The sequence below is a fragment of the Podarcis gaigeae genome, assembly GCF_964106915.1.
Source record: "Podarcis gaigeae genome assembly, chromosome: 5".
Classification (NCBI taxonomy): domain Eukaryota; kingdom Metazoa; phylum Chordata; class Lepidosauria; order Squamata; family Lacertidae; genus Podarcis; species Podarcis gaigeae.
The window spans coordinates 20,582,243-20,601,263 of record NC_139681.1 but is presented as its reverse complement, the minus strand read 5'-3'; the positions used below and the strand labels follow the sequence as shown (position 1 = coordinate 20,601,263).

The 19,021-nt window shown below is 42.6% G+C and overlaps 1 protein-coding gene and 1 long non-coding RNA gene across 4 annotated transcripts in view; both read left to right on the top strand.

The window, feature by feature from the left end:
* The first annotated feature begins 992 nt into the window (after window positions 1–992).
* The window catches only part of ZCCHC24 (zinc finger CCHC-type containing 24), a 108,454-nt gene continuing 90,425 nt past the window's right edge, over window positions 993–19,021 (top strand). For 2 of the 3 annotated variants that reach the window (XR_014564057.1, XM_083738541.1), the window contains exon 1: window positions 1,052–1,772. Coding sequence is in view for 1 of the 3 variants with exons in the window: in XM_083738541.1 (XP_083594667.1) it covers window positions 1,530–1,772 (243 nt within the window). In the remaining 2 variants the exon portion in view is untranslated. Of the gene's footprint in view, window positions 1,773–19,021 lie in introns of all 3 variants that reach the window. The other variant, XR_014564056.1, reaches the window with a different exon arrangement.
* LOC310844443 lies at window positions 11,049–15,279 on the top strand. The gene is made up of 3 exons (XR_014564132.1): window positions 11,049–12,349; window positions 12,506–13,413; window positions 14,435–15,279. It is a non-coding gene; the product is annotated as an uncharacterized lncRNA (long non-coding RNA).

Sequence of the window (19,021 nt, the reverse complement as noted above, 5' to 3'; positions counted from 1 at the left end):
TATTTAGTCTATTGATTAACTTCATGTATAGTGAACCTTTCAGCTCAAGAGCTCCAGCTGATGTACCTTACAGCAATATGAAAGCAAATCTGGGGAGGGGCATGGTGTCAGTTTAAGACTAAAGAGGGCAACTCTTTATTTTGCCATGTGTGTGTATTCCTGGTTTTTTGTTGCAATTCTTGCATCTGAACTTTTGTAAAGTTCACACGGTTAATTTGCAGATGAGCCAAGTTCCCCTCAAGGAGCCCAGGTTTGAGAGAGGCTTTAGACAAAACATTCTCTTGCTTTTTATTAATGGTGAATGAAAAAACAGCATTGTTGGCCAGCCTTTTTGGCAAGTTTGGTATGAGTTAAGGCTGTGGTCCTGGTGTAATAGACCTGATTCTGTGCCACGGCTTGCACCCATTGTACCACAACTGTGCCAATGGATGGACTTCCCCACACTGGCGGCAAACTTAGAAGATAAGGAATAAACCTTTGACAGCGCTAGTGTTTGAAGGAGGCCACAAAGGGAGCCCGTTACTGGAAGGTCGGTAGGCAAAAGGGAGGCTAATGGCAGCTCCTGGCTACCAAAGCAGGCACAAAACATGATGGCAAGCAGGCACAGAATGGCAGAGTTGGAAGAGACAATGAGGGTCATCTAGTCCAACTCCTTGCCATGCAGGAATATTTTGCATGCCGTTGGAGATTTCCTGAGCTGGCTCTGCTGGAGTCAGGACACTGGACGAGGTGGATTCTCCAGTTTGATCCAGCAAAGCTCTTGCAAACAGCTAGATGACCGCTGGGGTCCCTTCCCGCTCTGCGACACTATGATGCTATAGTTCCAGTCACGTACGAAGCCGGCCTTCCAGAGTGGATTCCGCTGTGTTCTTACGGGGGCGGGAACGAGGGGGGGCGGGGTGAAACAGAGGGAAGGAGGCGCGGTCCCTCTTCTGATTGGCCCGCAGCAACCCCCGTATTTAAATTTGGTCGCTGCACGGAACTTTCGCGAGCCAATGCCCTTTTCGCTCCCCGCCCGTCCCCCCCCCAATCCCCGCTCCCCAATGGTCGCGTTCCTACAGGCAGCCCCGACGAGTTTGCTGAATAACTCAAGGCGCCCTTCCCCTCCAGCAGGGAGACTAAGGGAGTGAGAATAAAGACAGATAGCGGATCGAGCCGCGGGAAGGAGAGGAAGGAGGGAGGGGGGGAGGAAAGCCAAAGAAAGTTTCTGCCTAACTTTGCTATTGCTGCTGCCACCGTAGATCAGCAGCTATGCTGGGGGTGGACGGCGTGCTGGAGCTTGGAGGGCTCAGATCGCCATAGGAAAGGCAGGAAGGGGGGGGAAAGGGAGCTGGAAAGATTCAGGGCGCAAGGAAAACGGAGAGGAGCCCCCCTCCCTCCCTTCTCCCCCACCCCCTCTAGTAGGGGCCCACGAGGAAGCCGTCCAGGGTAGCAAAAGTCCCCCGCGGGGAGGAGGAGGAAAGTTGATCCAGCGAGGGAGGGGAGGGGGAAAGACCATCTCCGAGTGGGGCAGCTTCGGGTGGGCAAGGATGAGCCTGTTGTCAGCCATCGACACCAGCGCTGCCTCCGTCTACCAGCCCGCGCAGCTTCTCAACTGGGTCTATCTGTCCCTGCAAGACACGCACCAGGCCAGCGCCTTCGATGCCTTCCGACCAGAGCCTTCGTCGTCTCAGCACCCGGAGCTGAGCTACCCCAGCAAGAGCAGCGCCGAGCTGGGCTCCTCCCTCAGCTCCAGCTATCTTAACAGCTTCTTCCAGCTCCAAAGGAACGAGGTAACGCGATCCCTTCCTTCGCAACTCAGCCTCAGCTGAAACGAGCGCTTAAAAAAATGATGATGATAAATACCGATTTTTGACCCTCACTTGGAAATAAGCTGGTTGGTTGTGGTTTTGGCCTCTGAAATGGAGCTGGAAAGGGCTGGACTTTGCTCGGCTGGGGGAAGGAAGAGCCGAGCGACCATTGCTTGGACGGGGGGGGTGGCGGAGGGAACAACTGGGAAAAGTTTGCGGAAAGTTGCTCCCTCTGAAAACTTTTGCACCGCCATGATGCTTTGCAAGTATTTTCTCCTCCCTCCTCGGCGCCCTTTGACTCTCTCCAATGCGCTTTTCTTTTCTTTTTTTATTCCTTCTCTTTTTTTAACCGCTTGCTCCTTTGAAACGTGGAGCGCTTGGTAATCGAGTTAGCAGATTTATGCAGAAGGGTGTAGGTAGGCGGCCCCTGGAGAGACGTTTCTCTTCCGCGTCAGAGATGCAGGAGATCTAAAGAACCCAGGCGCACTCTTCGTTGCAACGGTTCAGAATTTTGTCCTGCAGAAACGTTGGGAAAACAACTGGTTTTTACGCGTTGCTTACTATTTGCTTGGTGGTTCTTAGGCTGTTACAAACGAAGCATTCCGAACATATTGGAATGCGCTTCGAGTTGGAACAAAGTTGATTTCAGTTTCCCATCTAGATTTCTCTCTCTCTCTCTTTAGTGTGTATGTGGGGGTTTACTTTGGATTTGCAGTCCAGTGAAAATTCTGCAGTTGGAAACTACCTTCCCTCCCTTGCCCACGCGTTTGAGAGTGTGCGGGAAGGTGCGCTCGCTCTCGTGGGTTTAGTTCCTGTTGACATTGTGGTCAATGCTTACATGGGCTGATTGAATTGCCTACCTATATCCTAAACTTAGGTGATATAAATACTGATAGGGTCGCTGGGCCTGGAGGTGGGGAAGGAAGACGGAGATATCTGGGTCAATCTCAGGGTCGTAGGTTTGAGCCCCACGTTGGTTGGGTAAAAGATTCCTGCATTTCATGGCATTGAGCTAGATGACCCTTGGGATCCCTTCCAACTCTACAGATTCTGTGATCTTCAACAAGCCAGCAATCACTTTTAGCACCATCGCTTTAAAAAGCGAGAGAGTTAAGCTGACCAGTATTATGCTATTATTAACTTCAAAAGACAACTGGGCTTTTCTAGCCCGGGAAAGTTTCTAAGTAGTGTTCTTGCATTTTCATTCTCTCTGGTGTCTCCTACATTTATATGGTAAGTTTCCTGGGGAGAAGGGGACTGTATCTTCTTAAGTACCTCTGTGAATCGCCACATACAGTATTATGTTATTAACAAACAGAAAAGCCCCAGACTGGTTTTTCAGACTTGGAGCAAAGTCACATATGCATGTTAAAATACTTTATCAGGTGGGGGATCTTCCATCTTCCTCTGTTTCAGTTAGTGGGCATTGTCACTGTCCGTGGTTATACTTTCTTCAAATGTCACTGTATTCCCCCTTCAGCTACTGCAAAAGGAAGACACTCCCCTACTTAGCTAGCCAGGATGCTGGTCTATAGTGGGTTGGGCCTGGGACCAAACTTGGATGCAACCCCACTGTATGGTGTGTAACTTTACCTGCCTAAATTATCTGTCCAGCAGTCTCAGTGCTCCAGCAAGGCAAGGTTGGCAGTTTCACCTTTATGCAGTGCCTTTTCTTTTAAAAACATGTGGTCTTTTCACCTTTTTAAAAAAATGGATTGAGGGATTTGAAGGGAAAGGAGAGTTAATAGATGTCATTAAGTGATCATGGGCATGGCATAAAATGGGCTGCTCATTTGGCTTTGTTGCATGTGTGTTTCAGTTAGGATGTTTATCTGCATGTAGGGTGTGTGTAAGGGGGTGGGGGTTGTCAAGAAGGCAAAACCAGTGCCAGAGGCATGGTGACTTCTGCCACAGGTACTGTGACCTCTTTTCCTGCTGCAGAACTTGGAAATAAACTGCTACACTCCCCAAGAAATGTATATAGCTATGGGGGAAAGTGTCAGATGGAGGGTTTAAAATGTGCTTCAGGTATGGTACTTTACTTCAGTTCACATAGGTGACACCAGCATCCACCGAAGGGTTGAAATTAAATTGTGCATTTAAGTTCCTACCAGGACAGTAGTTATTAAAACCCCGGATACATTTGTATTTAGAACTTTATCTCAGCTTCATTTCAAACATGCATGCTAACAGCAGAAGAGAGGTCCCAAGGATCTTTAAGTGGCATGTGTATAATGGGTCTTATTTAGAAAACAAGTTTAGGGAGCCTCTTGTTAATAAATCTGCCACTACTTATCCCAGTATCATTCTGTGTCGGGTCATTTTATTTGTGATGCAGTTTGCAGAATAATCAAAGGAAGAAGGGGTTTGAACGTGGCAGAGTCTGTTGTGAACACCAGGCAATCATATTGATTGCTTTAAAAAAGAAGTGACTTCAGAGGCATTTGTAAATATTCTCGTAGTGCAAATTGGTTAAAACAAAGTAGCTGGATATCTGTTGTCCTCTGTATATGTGGAACTGTGATGGTGCATGATACACTTTCTGAACATGAGGAAATAAGATAGGATACACATAAATAAATAATATTTCTGTGATTATGAGATATGGAAATACCCAGAACATGCTCTCAAGTTACACTGCATTTGAAAAAAATATTATTGAATCTTGGGCCAACCTTTGCTGTGAATCTGCACCCTTCCACAGTCAGATCGCTCTCCCTACCCCACCCCCTAATGGTACCTTTCCCAATGTAACTCTTAGTGATGCTGCAATGACATCACCCTGTGATACCCCTGCCATGCCATTCCATCTGTTAAATATGGACATGTCTTGGACTTGTGTGCTTGATATTACTATTTGACATCATCTTATAGTAGCTTTCACTGGCATACCAGTGCCAATTAGTCGTGTGATTTGTAAGTAGCTGCATGTCTAGAGTAAGAACGGTTCCCAGCTAAGCAGGTAAGGAACTTTACAAAAGTTGGTTCTTTTTAAATTTTAGGCCCCCAGTGCAGACATGTGTGAGCAGGCAGACTAGTAAATCTTTTTGTGTAGTCTAGCAACTTTTGTGAACTTATCAAAGCATTCCTGGGAGCTGCTTTGAAAGAAAAATGAAGTTTTGGTCCAGGTTGCAATGCCAGTTCAGTGGAACAGAGCTATGTTTTTATCCTCCCACACCACCCATCTTAAAAAGCTATTTGCCAGATCAAAAGCTTTTGATTAGTCTATGAAAGCTTATGCCACAATAAATAGGTTATTATTTAAAGTACCACAGGATTCTTTGTGGGCTTCAGCCGCCTAACATGGCTACTTATTTGGGAATTGTTTAGTTTGTTAGTCTTATCAATGCAGGAATGTGACAGAAATTTTCTTTTTCATAATTCTGCAACTTTCTTGAAGAATGCCAGCTCACAAGTTTAGGGCCTGCTACTTTCCAAAGAACACCGAACTGTATGTCTGTTGATCCCAGCTAGGCTCTTTCGTTGTTTTCCTCTTTTAAGTCATGCATCCTTCAACTGCTTATTAAGTTTGAGGTTCTTCCTATCCACCCCCCCCCCCCCCCGTGATCAAGTTACTATGAAGGCAAACTATTATTTTAAAACAAATCCAGTGCAAAGTACACTGACATTACTTTTTCCTCTGCATTGTGAATAAAAAGCTAATCCAATCCTTGCATGTAATCTGTGAAAGTTGTCTTCTACAGTACCTTCCCTAAACTGAAGCCTTAGCACTTTGCAGTCTTTTAGGGGCTTTCTTCCTTTTCCATTTTTTTTTTACTTCATCCCAGGAAAGATTTCTGATGAGTTTGTGTTTCTGTTGATTCCTTGCTGTCTTTAACAACTCAGTCTGAACATGTTTATTTGGAAGTGAATCCTGTTGATCTACGTGGAACTGCAAGTGTGCCAAGGGATCTGGCAGTCTGAAGGACCACCCTCTTTGCTTATGAATCTGCCCATTAGATCATCAGAAACCCAGCCCTAGATGTTTTCAGCCTGAGTTTGGTGGGTGACTACTGGAGACAAGGCCTTTTCTGTTTTGGCACAATGATTATGGAATTTTCCCCAGAGAAGTCTGCTTGGCGCTTTCTTTTAGGTGTTGGAGGAAAGCTTTTCTTTGCTTGGATATTCCATTGAAGACGTTTTATGAAACTGATGTCTTTGAAATTTCTGCTCCTGTTTTCTGATGCGGCTTTATTTTATACTTTGGTTTGCTTTACTAATTTCAACTATTGTTACTGATATTTCCTTTTTTCTGAATTGCCTTCAACACATACATCGAAAGGTATACTAGAAATAATTTGAATATTTGCCCCTCCCTGCTTGGATGCCATTATGCTCTGCTCCCCCGAACACCCTATTTAAGTGATAGGACAGGTCTTAACTATACTACTTAGCTTTCAAGTGTTCCAAGCCATTATGATGCATTGTTTTCCTGTAATCCTCACAATCTCGTAAGGTTCATCAATTTTACTATCCCTTGTTGCAGATGGCAAACTGAGGCTGAAAGATACCATCACTAGTGGACTAAGACTAGTTGGTGAGCCATTGTGGTTTAGTGGTTAGAGTGTTGTATGCAAGGGAGACCGTGGTTGAGATCTCCACTCAAGTCACGAAACTTCCCCCACCCCAAAGATCTTTATTGAAACTTAACATATATACATAATAACCAAAATTCCCAATGATTCCCTCACATAAAATATATCTAAATCACAACAGCTACTTGATTATAGACTTAATTATAAAACTCACCGCCCACCCCCTACTTCCCACCACAGCAATTCAACTTCTTTATATTTCTTTCAACCTTTTTCCTTGCATTCTATAATAAATTATTTTTGTTACATTCTGATTTTTCCTTCTTTGTTTGTTGGTTTTGTTATTGCTTACATTTTTTATTCTAAGCCTACTAGCATGTCATTTTTAGAACAATATTTTGACATACACTATAATCTTCGAAATACTTCCACTCCATTCTTAACTTTTGATTTGATTGATATCTTATAATTGAAGTTAATTTTGCCAATTCTATATACTCACGGTAATTTACAAATCCACTCTTCCTTTGTCGCTGTGCCCTGAGATTTCCATTTAGTGGCAATTACCACATATGAAAAAAATACTTTTTATATGCAACAACAGCTGCCAGGGTAGTAATTGTCAGGTCACGAGACGTTTTGAGTTTATGAAACTCAAATGAGGGGTCAATGGTTCCCTCTTAGCATAACCTACCTCACAGGGCTGTGATGAATACAGGTGAATGAATGAATAGGCAGTGGCAGACAGCATGATGGAACAGAGGCACTTACCTGACCATCTGGCAGGCAAGTCACTGCTGCTTATCTGGGGTGGGAAGAGTGAGGCAGCAGTTGCGTCAGTGTGGTGTGAATGCAATGCACCAGCAGAGCCAATCTGACATTCCTGCTTGTGCTGACCTCCCCACCATCTCGCTCTTCCTGGTAAGCAGTAAGACTCATGTACTGGGAGGACAGGTAAGTGCCTCTGCCCCGTCCACTATTGTGAACAGGTTCATGGCAGAGATGATATATTAACCAGAAACTGCCTGGTTCCCAGACCTGTCTCTTAGATACTATGGTACACCAGCTCTCTTGATACCACAGGGACTAGCTCTACCAACAGCTAATTGCAACACAGTTCCGAAAGGACTTGGTTGTTCTGGCTACATTCAATTCACTTGCTTTCAGAATGATTTATTTATTTTTGCTAGTTTGTGGCAAATACTTTGTCATACACATCAATCATTATCAACCTGGCTACTCAGAGTTCTTTTTCTGCTTCCAGCAGCACTGATCCTCAGTTTTGGTATATCTGTACACCAGGGCTTTATACAGTAGGGCACATTTCAGGAGCTAATGAGGGCCAATACGAGAAGATCAAAATGGGAGAGATGGAAATGCGATAGATTAACTAGTAGCAATTTAGCCCTTCTACAACATCACAAATCTGACTGAAAGTCTATAAGTGGGACAAACAGTGACATCATGGAGAGAGATAACTGAGAGATCAGCAGCCATGTTCTTCATTCAATATGTAGCCATGCATAGTGATAGGGAATATATAATAAATGGTCGGTACAATAATATCTATTAGAAATCTGCAGTGAATAGTTCCAGTCAATATGTAGAATTCATTCTGTTGATGCCCATCTTGACCCTTGTTGACCCTATGCCTCCATTGGTAGGACCTCTAAACTGAACATTGACTTCATTGGGAAACCATCTCAGTCTAATTGGAATAGCCTATTTCATTTATTATTGGGGAAATAATAGCAATAAGCTTGTCCCTTATGTTCATCGGCCAGTGGATTTTTTATTTTTTTATTTTTAGTAATTGCAGCATTCTGTGTCGTCCAGACCTAATACACTGTGGTTAATTTTAGCAATGGTTTGTTTAAATCAAGTCAACTTCACACCATGGTTTAAGAAGCAGCCTTAAACAAACCAGAGTTAAGATTAAGCAAAGTTTAATGTTCTGCTGTAATGTTAAGCTTTAGTTAATTACAAGTAAAAGGCTCCAAACTCTTCCTTATAGCCACACTGGGGGAGAAGGTGAAACTCACTGAGACTTATTCTTGTCATATTAAACTAAGGCAGGACGTTCTAATTCAACCAATGTTTGTGTGGGATATTTTGCTTTCACTGTCCTTCCTGTATTCACACCGTTAGTTGCAATACAATGGTACCTTGGGTTACAGATGCTTCAGGTTACAGACTTAGCTAACCCAGAAATAGTACCTTGGGTTAAGAACTTTGCTTCAGGATGAGAACAGAAATCGCACGGCGGCGCCAGGGCGGAGTGGGAGACCCCATTAGCTAAAGTGGTGCTTCAGGTTAAGAACAGTTTCAGATTAAGAACAGACCTTCAGAACGAATTAAGTTCTTAACCCTAGGTACCACTGTATTGTGTGTTCTTTCCTTTAACACTTTTAACCCAACCCTCTTCTGTTGGAAAACTTAGGCATTCAAACCTCTTAACCTCTTAAACTGATAAATATTAATGGGACAAAATTGAGAAGTTTACGAACTTAATCCATTCTGGAAATCCATTTTGGATCTTAAACCAAAACCATTCTTAAACTGAGGCATGCTTTCCCTAATGAGATGCCCCTCCACCATTCAGATTCCATTCTTAGACCGAGGTAAAGTTCTCAAACCAAGACACTACTTCCAGTTTTGCGGAGTTTGTAAACCGAATAGTTCATAAACAGGGCTGTTCTTAAACCGAGGTACTACTGTACTCTGAAAGTGCCATATAAATACTAGGAATAATCACAACCTCTGCTTTTAGCTGGAAGTTGAAAACATGAATAATGTCCTTGTGCAGTGGAAGAGGAAATAAAGCACATTTCCTTGGCGTGGGGTATGTGGATCTAAAATTGCTTTATTCCCATTACCTCTTCACAATGCATTTAAAATGACATCAGTTGGTTGGGTCAGATCTTATAGCAAATGCGAAGGTTGGAGCAGGGCAGTTCTTTTTACTCTGTGGGAATAACATTGGCCCCTGAAGAATTCTGCAAATATGCTGCTGACTGAACTTGGCCATGGATTTCATTACCTGCCCCAGGAAACCTTGAAAACAAGCAAGGAAGTGAAGCCTTGTCCATAGCTGACTCACAAGAGGCATCCCTTCCCCCCACCCCCAAAACAGGTGTCTGTTCTGGCCCAAGGTGTTCTTTAGCAGTTGAACCCATCCATTTTTAGCACACTGCCTGCCCACATGTGGAATGTGATGATGACACCAGATGGAATAAGGAACGCTTGTTGGGGAAACATCTTACCCATGCTGCGTGGTGATGTCACTTTGCTGATCAGTTGGGTGCACCCTGGTTCCCAAAGCAGGCCGAGTTAGCAGCTAAGGAACTCCTTGGGCCAGGACGCCATATTTGGACTACGGAAGGGTAGTCAGCTGGGTTTTCCCTTGCCAAAGATGGCATGAATGCTCTGGAGTATTTCTATGGTATGCTTTCATTCATGGCTTCAAAAGGCTTTGAAGTCATGGAGCTATTTTCAAGGGCAGATCTACACTCATGGTTCTTAATGTTAAGTAAGGGTTAGGGAAGGGTTTTGATAACATAGATGGACACATGACGTCCTACTTTTTGTATTTATAATGCATTATTACCTTGTCGTTTTTATCACTTTATTTTAATGTAAAGCCTACTTACCTACGAAGAAGGTCAGGCCACAAGAACTAAATCTTAGTTGTTTTCCTTTTTCCTAATTAGCTGTCACACACTCTTGGATGCCTTGATTAAAATGCTAACTTTGCTTCTCCAAATAAATACATAAAGAAATAATTTAGAAATACTGACATGTACAAATAATAAAGGACATACAGGGAGGGAGGAAGAATTAAAGCATGACACCAGAGGATGGAGCAGAGCAACCAGCAACCCACAGAAAGAAACAGGGTTTTGAAAAATGGTGTGGCTGAGTAGTACCTACATTTGATGAAAAATACCAAGGTAAAAAAATGTTTTAATTAACAAGTATGCCCTGTGATGTTTTAGAACGGAATATCTAATATCGTCCTAATAGGGGGAAATAATGTTAAATGGGTCAGTGTAGATCCAGCCTAACTCTTGTTCCCAGGTTCCCTGTGGCTCCTTAGAAGCTTATCAGAGGTTTGATGTTGAATATGTTCTGGGATTGATTGCCTTTAGCAATGGTGAGACCCCCTCAGGTCTGGTCAGGTTCCTATTTGAACTGATTGTGCACATCTAACTATATATCCCTGAACTCTCCGTAACATGCAGGAGGTTTATGGCAGACATGCAAACATTGCTCAGCAGACAAATCAACACAGAAGGGGTTCTTTAAAGCACAGAAGGTTTGACCACCAGCATTGCAGCCTCTAATAATGATGATGATGATGATGATGATGCTCTGTTGAATTGAGTGTAAGCGTTCAGGATGGGGGAATAGAATAAAGTTGGAAAACAAAGTAACTATATAGGGCATGATCCATCCAAGTTTACACACTATTACATCCCATTGATTTCAGTGGGTATAATATAGGCGCATGCTTAACACTCCCATGCTTAACACTCCCAGGGAACAAGTTTTAAAACGCTTGATTTTGGACTGCTCTCATTGTATTCATATTATAAATAGACTTTTTTAATATATATAAAAAGCACCCTTGGTTCAGCCATCAGGGATGCCCAATCGCCTTACCCCACCCAAGCAAAGTGGCTTGTGATGTTGTATATTCCTATTTCTTGACATCCAAATTTGTGCCTTTTGCATGCTTGTGGGGCGGGCTTCCATCATACTTCTTTCCAGGTGGGCATCCCTTTTCAGGTGGAGATCCTTTTTAACTGGATGGAACCTAGAACTCCTGTATGCAAAGCATTCACTCTTCCACTGAGCTGTGACACCCCCCTCCCCTAGTCTGAAACAAGGGATGGTGTGTGTATATGTGGACGTGGATACAATTCCCCCTTCCCCCCTCCAGGACTGCATGCCTTTGCAATTCAGAGAGCTTCTCCCTGTTCATCTGTGGACTTGGAAAAAAAAGGAGGAGGGTTGCTTGCTTTGCTTGCAGATTCCTTTCGCCTTCCAGTTTTGTCCTATCTTGGCATTGCCCAAGTCCAAGCAGTGACGACGACTGACACATAGCTAGGTATAATATTTGGAAAGTGACTGAACAAGGAGCAAAAATAGCAACAGGTTAAGGGAGCAAAATAAGCAAGCTGGAAATGTGTTGCTGCGTGGCTGAAAAGAAACGGCAAAGGAGGGATCTGTCTGCGGGAGGGGGAAACAGACAGCCTCTGAAGAGTTGTTGTTATTAGAGAGGGCTTGCAAGGCTGCATGGTGGTGCCTGTGGATGTGACCGGCATGCTGACCAAAGAAACCGGACAGAAAAAAATAAAAAAGCACCACCACCCACAAAATGATTTTGTGTTTAACCAATATTTTTGTCCCTCTAGCTTTTCTCATCACAGTACCTGCCATCTGAATAAAACCCTGATGGCTTGGCGCATAAAAGCCAATTGTGCCATCAAAGAGGTAGAATGATAGCAAACATAAAATGAGTTCATATTTTGTTCTACTTTATTTTTAAAGTGCCCTTTTCAGAATACTGCTGCTACTACTACTAATAGCAATATTAGCAGCAGTGGGTTTATTGTTAACATGGCAATGCCTAATACCTAGAATATAGAATGGATTCTAGGACATCAAGATGTATTAAACTGGTGCTTGAAGTTCATTAATATCCCCAACTCTTATTAAGCCACTGCTTTTAGAGCTTGATGTTTTAGAAGGGATTTAATGTTCTTGAATCAAGCCAATTAACTAGTGCTTTGGGTTAGTGATCACTGAAGCCAGTGACTGAAAGGGCTTACGGATTATTAGACTCTTATTAGGATTGACATATGTCCCAGTTGGCCAGGTTTTGCCAGGATTCTGGCCGTGTCCCTGGTGCCCCTTTGGCTCAGGAGCTTTTTTCAGATCCCCAGCTTTCATTGAAAGAAAAGGAAGAAAAGGCAAGTCTCTAGCTCTTACAGAAGGAGAGGTGCAAGTTGAACTATGCAGGCAGCAGTGGCGTAGCGTGGGGGGTGCAGGGGGGGCCAGCCACACCGGGCGCAACATCTGGGGGTTAGGGTTAGGGGGGCACAAATCCACGGGTTAGGGGGTGCAAATTACTTGCCTTGCCCCGGGTGCTGACAACCCACGCTATGCCACTGGCAGGCAGCAATCTGCAGAATCATTTTGTGCGGGACCCCCACCCCTATTATTGTAGCGGACAAGTGAAGTCACACTAGAACATGAGCCGTTGCCTTATTCAAAGGCAATACCATTGGCCCATCTAGCTCAGCTTTCATTGAAGTAAACTGATAGTGGCTCTACAGGTTCCAGGCAGGAGTCCTTCCCACCCGTATTTGGAGACGTCAGGGATTGAATCTGGGACCTCTTGCATGGCTGTGACTGGCATGTAAGGAAAGTGATATGAGTAGAGATAGGAAAATTAGAGTCACAGATTAATTGTCTGGGAATGCAACTTCCTGGTTCTTTCTGAAGTTATTCCCCACCCCCAACCCCTGAGCAGAAGTGAGAGCTACCCATTGAAAATAATGGAGAAAGTCAGGATTTTTTTTTTTTGGTGTGTGTATCTGTGTTTAGAGCCTTTGAATGAATGTGTGCCCCATCACACATGCACAAAAAGTTGCAGTAAATACAGATTCATGTTCTTTCTAACTGAGGGATTATTTTGTCTGATTTCTTTCTCTTTAAAAAAATAAACTTTAGATATCACAGCTGAGTAAGAGCAGCTTATGACACAGTTGCTTTTATTTTCAAATGAATCCTGTTTCTCAATAAGTGCTTTTCAAAAAAAGAGGGGGGGAAGCATCAGATCTAGGCTGCGTAGGCTACAGTGAAAAAAAACAAGTTCTCTGCCTCCCTTGATTCTAGAATAAATGCTGCCAGTATGCTGCCATTGTTGTCCACCACAACCATTGGGTCCCTCAGGTGTGTGTTTGTGTGCACAATATCTGGACCTTCCTTTCCTGATGTGACAGGAATTTTACTCGCCCTTAAGAAAAGAAGCAAAGGCTTCAGCAGCAATGAGGCATTAATGCCCCTGCTGCAGAGTAAAGGTAAGCCATAAAACAAAGTTTGGCGTTATCAAGCCATGTGTGACTAGTTCTGGCATAAGCCCCCTCGTCTGTTCTTCATCACATCCTTTGTAAATTTTTAGCCTTGTCTGTCAGGCTGCAGCAATTTTTTGCCTTACTGTGCAAGGAAGGAATTTTAAATTATTCACATGCTTTAGATTTAAAGAGTTGGGTTGTATGCCAATGCAGAAAAGCCAAACGTCTCCGTTCTGTACACATAGTATTTGGCCTTACCATAATGGCAAAACGGAGCAGTTGGTTTTTAAGAGGTCTTTTCAGCGATGAAAAATAAACGTTAGGTTGCGTATCCAAAGTTGAGCGATTCATTCCTCCTTTCACTGTACAATAAAGGCACTTAATTTACATCGATTGTGTTGAGTTATGTAGGCCCGTGGTACAATGCTGATAATTTAGAAAAAATCCTTTAGTGGGGTAAATACGCTGCACCATTATATTACAGCGAAACCAAAGTCTTTAGAACTTCTGTTGCATAAATCAACTCCTACTCCCAAAGAGAACAGCAGAAAAGCTTTTCCATTGCAGTGCAATATCCAATAAAATTCTGATAGCACACAGAGATAAATAATACCTTCCTAAATAAGCCTAAAGGAAGACTGAAAAATCAAAATAGGTGGGAGATTCAGGCTGGGTCTACATATGCAGCAGCATGAGGTGGGAATGAAGTGGTAGAATGCTAAGGTGGGAAGTGGAATTCTAGCACAGCTTTTTGCCTACTTTAACACTGAGGGATGTTCTAGAACAGTAGCAAAATGTGCCTTGCCTTCTCCCATGGGATTCCTGTTGGTGGACCACCCAACGCCTGTCCCCAAGTATAGGAATGAATGGCATGTAGGTGAATGGCAACCTTTCACTAAAACGAGATAGAAATATGGTTCACCAAGGGACAGACTGGAGAGTAGGCTAAATTCACCCCTGGGAGGGGGTAGGTTTTCACTCCCATCAGCAATGCCCCAAGTGACACCTCATTTATTTTGCCCCATAGACTGTCTATGGCACATATTTGAAATCCAGGATACATCCAATTATCCAACACCTTCATTTTCATTTCTTCATCACACTGGTGGCATCTCATGGCCAGGAGCAGCATTTCCCAACTTGGTCTCCTCTAGATGCAGTTGGACACCATGTGCCATCAGTCCCAGGAACCATAGACTGTCAGTGCACTATGCCAATCATTTGGGGATCCTTTTTCAGTGAGCAGACTCACCCAGAAAACCTTCCAGAATCTTCTTTCTCAGTTCAGCTCATTTTTTGGTGATTTCCCATTTGGGAATAAACAACTCGCCCATTCCAGTTCTGCTTAAAGTATTAATTGAACAATTAACATTGCAATATCAATTAAGTGTTTGAAATTTGTTGTTAGCCACCCTGAGCCCGGTTTTCTGAACTGGGAAGGGCGGGGTATAAATAAAAAATTATTTATTATTATTATTATACAATTACTGGTCTAAGGAAAATAAAGTATATACAGAGAATCATGTCTCCTCCCTGCTGTCTTCAGTCATCTGGACAGAGCAACAGCCTCTTTCTTTCTCCCCTTCGGAGCACGTCTAATAAATAAGGCTGTTGCTAAGGAAACCCTGTTGCTGGGGGGACCTGTTGCTAGGAGAAAATTTCTTACTAGGGGCAAAACTATACAAAGACCACTTGTATAGTCTATTTTTAGACAACACTAACAGACAGCAGTGAGGGATTATGGGAGCTGTAGTCAAATGATACCTGGAGAGTATCTGACTGAAGAAGGCTGGTCTGCAGATCAAACTAAGGTCACATACATAATGCATTTAAAGCACATTAATACTGCTTTAGCAATCATGGCACACCCCCCCCCAAGAATCCTGCCAACTGTAGTTTATCCCTCACAAAACTACACTTCCAAGCACTCTTAACAAACTATACAGTCCCGCAGATTCTTTGAGGATGTCTTGTACTTCAAACGGAGTGGATGCGACCTAAAATTCACTGGTTTTTTAAAATCGGGAAACTTGGGGCTGGTTCCACCTAATGAGTCCCACTAATGGAAGCCCACACAAGGACTTCCACTAGCACAGCAGGGCTTTCCTCCCTCTCCTCCCCTGGTGTGCCCCTTGCACCCCTAAAATTGGGGAAAACCCTGAGATTCGCAGTTTAAAAAGAAAAAGAAAACTCTGGGAAAACCCAAAGGATGGAGCAAGCTCACTAGACATTGATTTTCAGCTGGAAAAGAAAATTTGAAAACAGGGAGGTAGAATAGAATGGAATGGAAGAGGACATAAGAGTTCCAGCCAACCAGCTAAGAGAAGTATTCTTCTAACCAAGTGAAAATACACTGTAACATTTTGTTGCAGGTTGCCCTTTTCATTACTTATTAGCACAGGTGTTACTTAACTGATTTCCACTTTTGGGGACTGAACTGGGTTTCAAAGTATCTTACAATATACAAAGAAGCATGTGCATATATATATATATATATATATATATATATATATGCGCAATGGCAACAAAATTAAACTAAAACCAGAAACATAATAGTCAAAAACGACACAGCCATCTTTTTTTAAAAAAAATAATATTTATTAAAATTTTAAAGATTACAGAAAAAAAGAAAAAGAATTAAACAAAACAAAACAAAACAATATAATATAATATAATACAATACAGAAACAAAAACACTACATATACATAACAAAGCAAAACAAAAACAATTAAAAACACATCCAATACTTTCAATATCTTATCTTTCGTTTACTTGTTTCAGCGACCTCCTTGCACCTCCCTTTTTTGTATTCCACTTTAATTAACTGTTTCAGCAAATCCTTTCCATCTTCCTCAGTTTTCTGTCCTATAATTTATCTTAACACATTCTGACCTTATTTTCCCTTTAATCCATTAACAATCTATTTGTACTTAATTCTTTATAACATTTCTGCTAAAGCCATATATCTTCATTCCAACAGCTTTCTAACATTCATTAATTTTACAATATTTCTGTAGATAATCTTTAAATTTCTTCCAATCTTCTTCAACCGACTCTTCTCCCTGGTCTCAGATTCTGCCAGTCATTTCCGCCAGTTCCATGTAGTCCATCAACTTCATCTGCCATTCTTCCCGGGTGGGTAAATCTTGTGGCTTCCTCGACATAGCCATCAACTTTTGAGCTACCTCAATTTAAACAAACCCAATGCATTTAATAATATTTTAAAAACGAATGCCATCCTTTACAAAGCTCTTCTTATGAGGGTTTGTGAGGACACAGAGTGTGAATTCCTGCAGTATTGGTTGCTGATGGCAGGGGTACCATTTTGAATGTATCTGACAGTTCTGTTTGGGTGGTCTAGCACTGCAGCAGCTTTACAATAAACCTGATTGGTAATTTCCAGTGCCAATCCAGATTAAGTGCTTACTACCAGAATCAATACTAGAATTGGCTCACTTAATGGTAAATGAATTATCAGTAATTTCAGTCCCTTTCCTCTGACACTTTTATCATCCCCACTCATGAAATGCATGCTGCTGTGCTTAGACAAGAAACACACTCTGCCCAATCTAAGTAAGTTTATTTATGCCCAGGCATTTATGTCATTTCAGCAGATAGTTAGAGTATTTCATGGCCTCTTAAAATGACATCAAAAGCGAATAATTCACATTTTGAAAACATGCAGGAATTAGAACAAAGCTAATTGCGACGACTAATTAAAATCCCAGAGGAATAAAATGTAAGAAATAATTTGCAGTTACATGGTGTTTACTATTGCAGTAATATAATCATTCCCACTTGGCCAGCTATGCATGTTTTCCTTCTGATTAGTCAAACTATTTGTCTGCTATATAAAATGGATTTATTTATTCATTTTAATTCAAGAACCCCACTATGCTAACATCCTAGATTCTGTCTGTCTTAGTTCCCAACATTTTGTCATATTGTAAATGGAGGATGAAGCTGCAGAATTGTGGCTGGTCTAAAGCCACAGATTGAATTCAAAGCAGAAGTAAAGTCTGACGGAGGGATTTCCTGCTAAGTCTTTTCAGTACTATCTCTCAGTTAAATGCCAAATTAAAGTCACCTCTGACTCAAAATGAAAGAAAAGTCACCCCTTTTCTAAAAATGAAATAAAATAAAAACCCTCTCACAATGTACTTGGTTTAAGGAGATGCACAACCAGTCCTTGAATTTCATGTGGCCTAAGAGAAAATCATGGCTAACTGTGGCTACATTTTCTTTCTGTATTACTTTGCACTGTGAAACATTTTAAACAAACTGATAATGAAACCATATCATGAAGGGATTATTCCACCTTTGGTAGTCATGCTCCTGGGGAGTAAAATTATAAACCAAGGATTGGAAAGAAAATAGAATATGTGGGGCAGGAATATCTAGGTAAGTTAGAGCCAGTGGGGCATAGTGGTTAAAGAGTTGGAGACCACAGTTCCAATCCTTGCTCAGCCATGAAGTTCAGCGGGTGATCTTGGGCCAGTTACGATCTCTCAGCCTAACCTACCTCACAGGGTTGTTGTGAGGGTCCAAGGGAGAGGGAATGAACTATGAACACCACCTGGTTAGTTAACAGAGCTAGGTAAGACCTTGACCCAAAAGTTGGGAGAGCAACAGCCAGCCAGGGCAGACAACAGTGGGTAAGGCAGACTGACTCTGAGCTTCCACACCTGTGGTCTGATTTTATAAGTTTCCCCTCTCCCCGCTTCATAGGATTTGTGTGTGGTATGACATAATGTGTGCGATTAAAGGTAGAACAAAAAAAATAAGGGCTGGCACTCCCATTGTTCTGCCTGGTCCAGCTCTGAGGGCCTTCTGGCGGTTCCCTCACGGCAAGATGTGAGGTTACATGGAACCAGGCAGAGGGCCTTCTTGGTGGTGGCGCCCGCCCTGTAGAATGCCCTTCCATCAGGTGTCAAGGTAATAAACAACTATCTAACTTAGAAGACATCTGAAGGGAGCCCTGTTTAGGGACGTTTTAAATATTTGATGTTTTATTCTGTTTTTAATCTGCTGGGAGCCGCCCAGAGTGGCTGGGGAAACCCAGCCGGATGGGCGGGAAATAAATAAAGGATGCCGCAAACAAACTTTTAACCATGAGCAGCACAAATTCCGCAGCAAATTCCTGCCCAAGGGTACCCTGAGTTGCCTTGTCCTGCTCTAACACATGCACCCCCCTTTTTCTAGAAATACACCACTGTAAATGCCACTGGCTTAAGTTCTGTCCGCTGAGCTGGCATGAGGGACTTACTCCAATGTATTTCTGACTCAGCTGGGAAAGCCCAGGGCCTACCATACCCAAACTCTCTCATCCCGGTGGATCTTGGGTTTGGATTGCACTGTTAGTGTAGGAATTGCAGCAACACATGAAGAAGCCTGACTCCAGTCTTGTATTTTATTGACAGCAACTGTCACTTATTATTCCCAACTTTTTATTTGAAAAATGTTTGTCTCTTGGTTTGACGGTCTGAACTAGAAAAGAAAGCTAGTTGCTTGGCAATTCTGCTTTCATGGTGTTCCAAATGAAAGGGCCTATCCACATGTGGGGGAGATTTACATCTCTTACATGGAGCTATGGCTTCGCAGAAGCCTATTTTG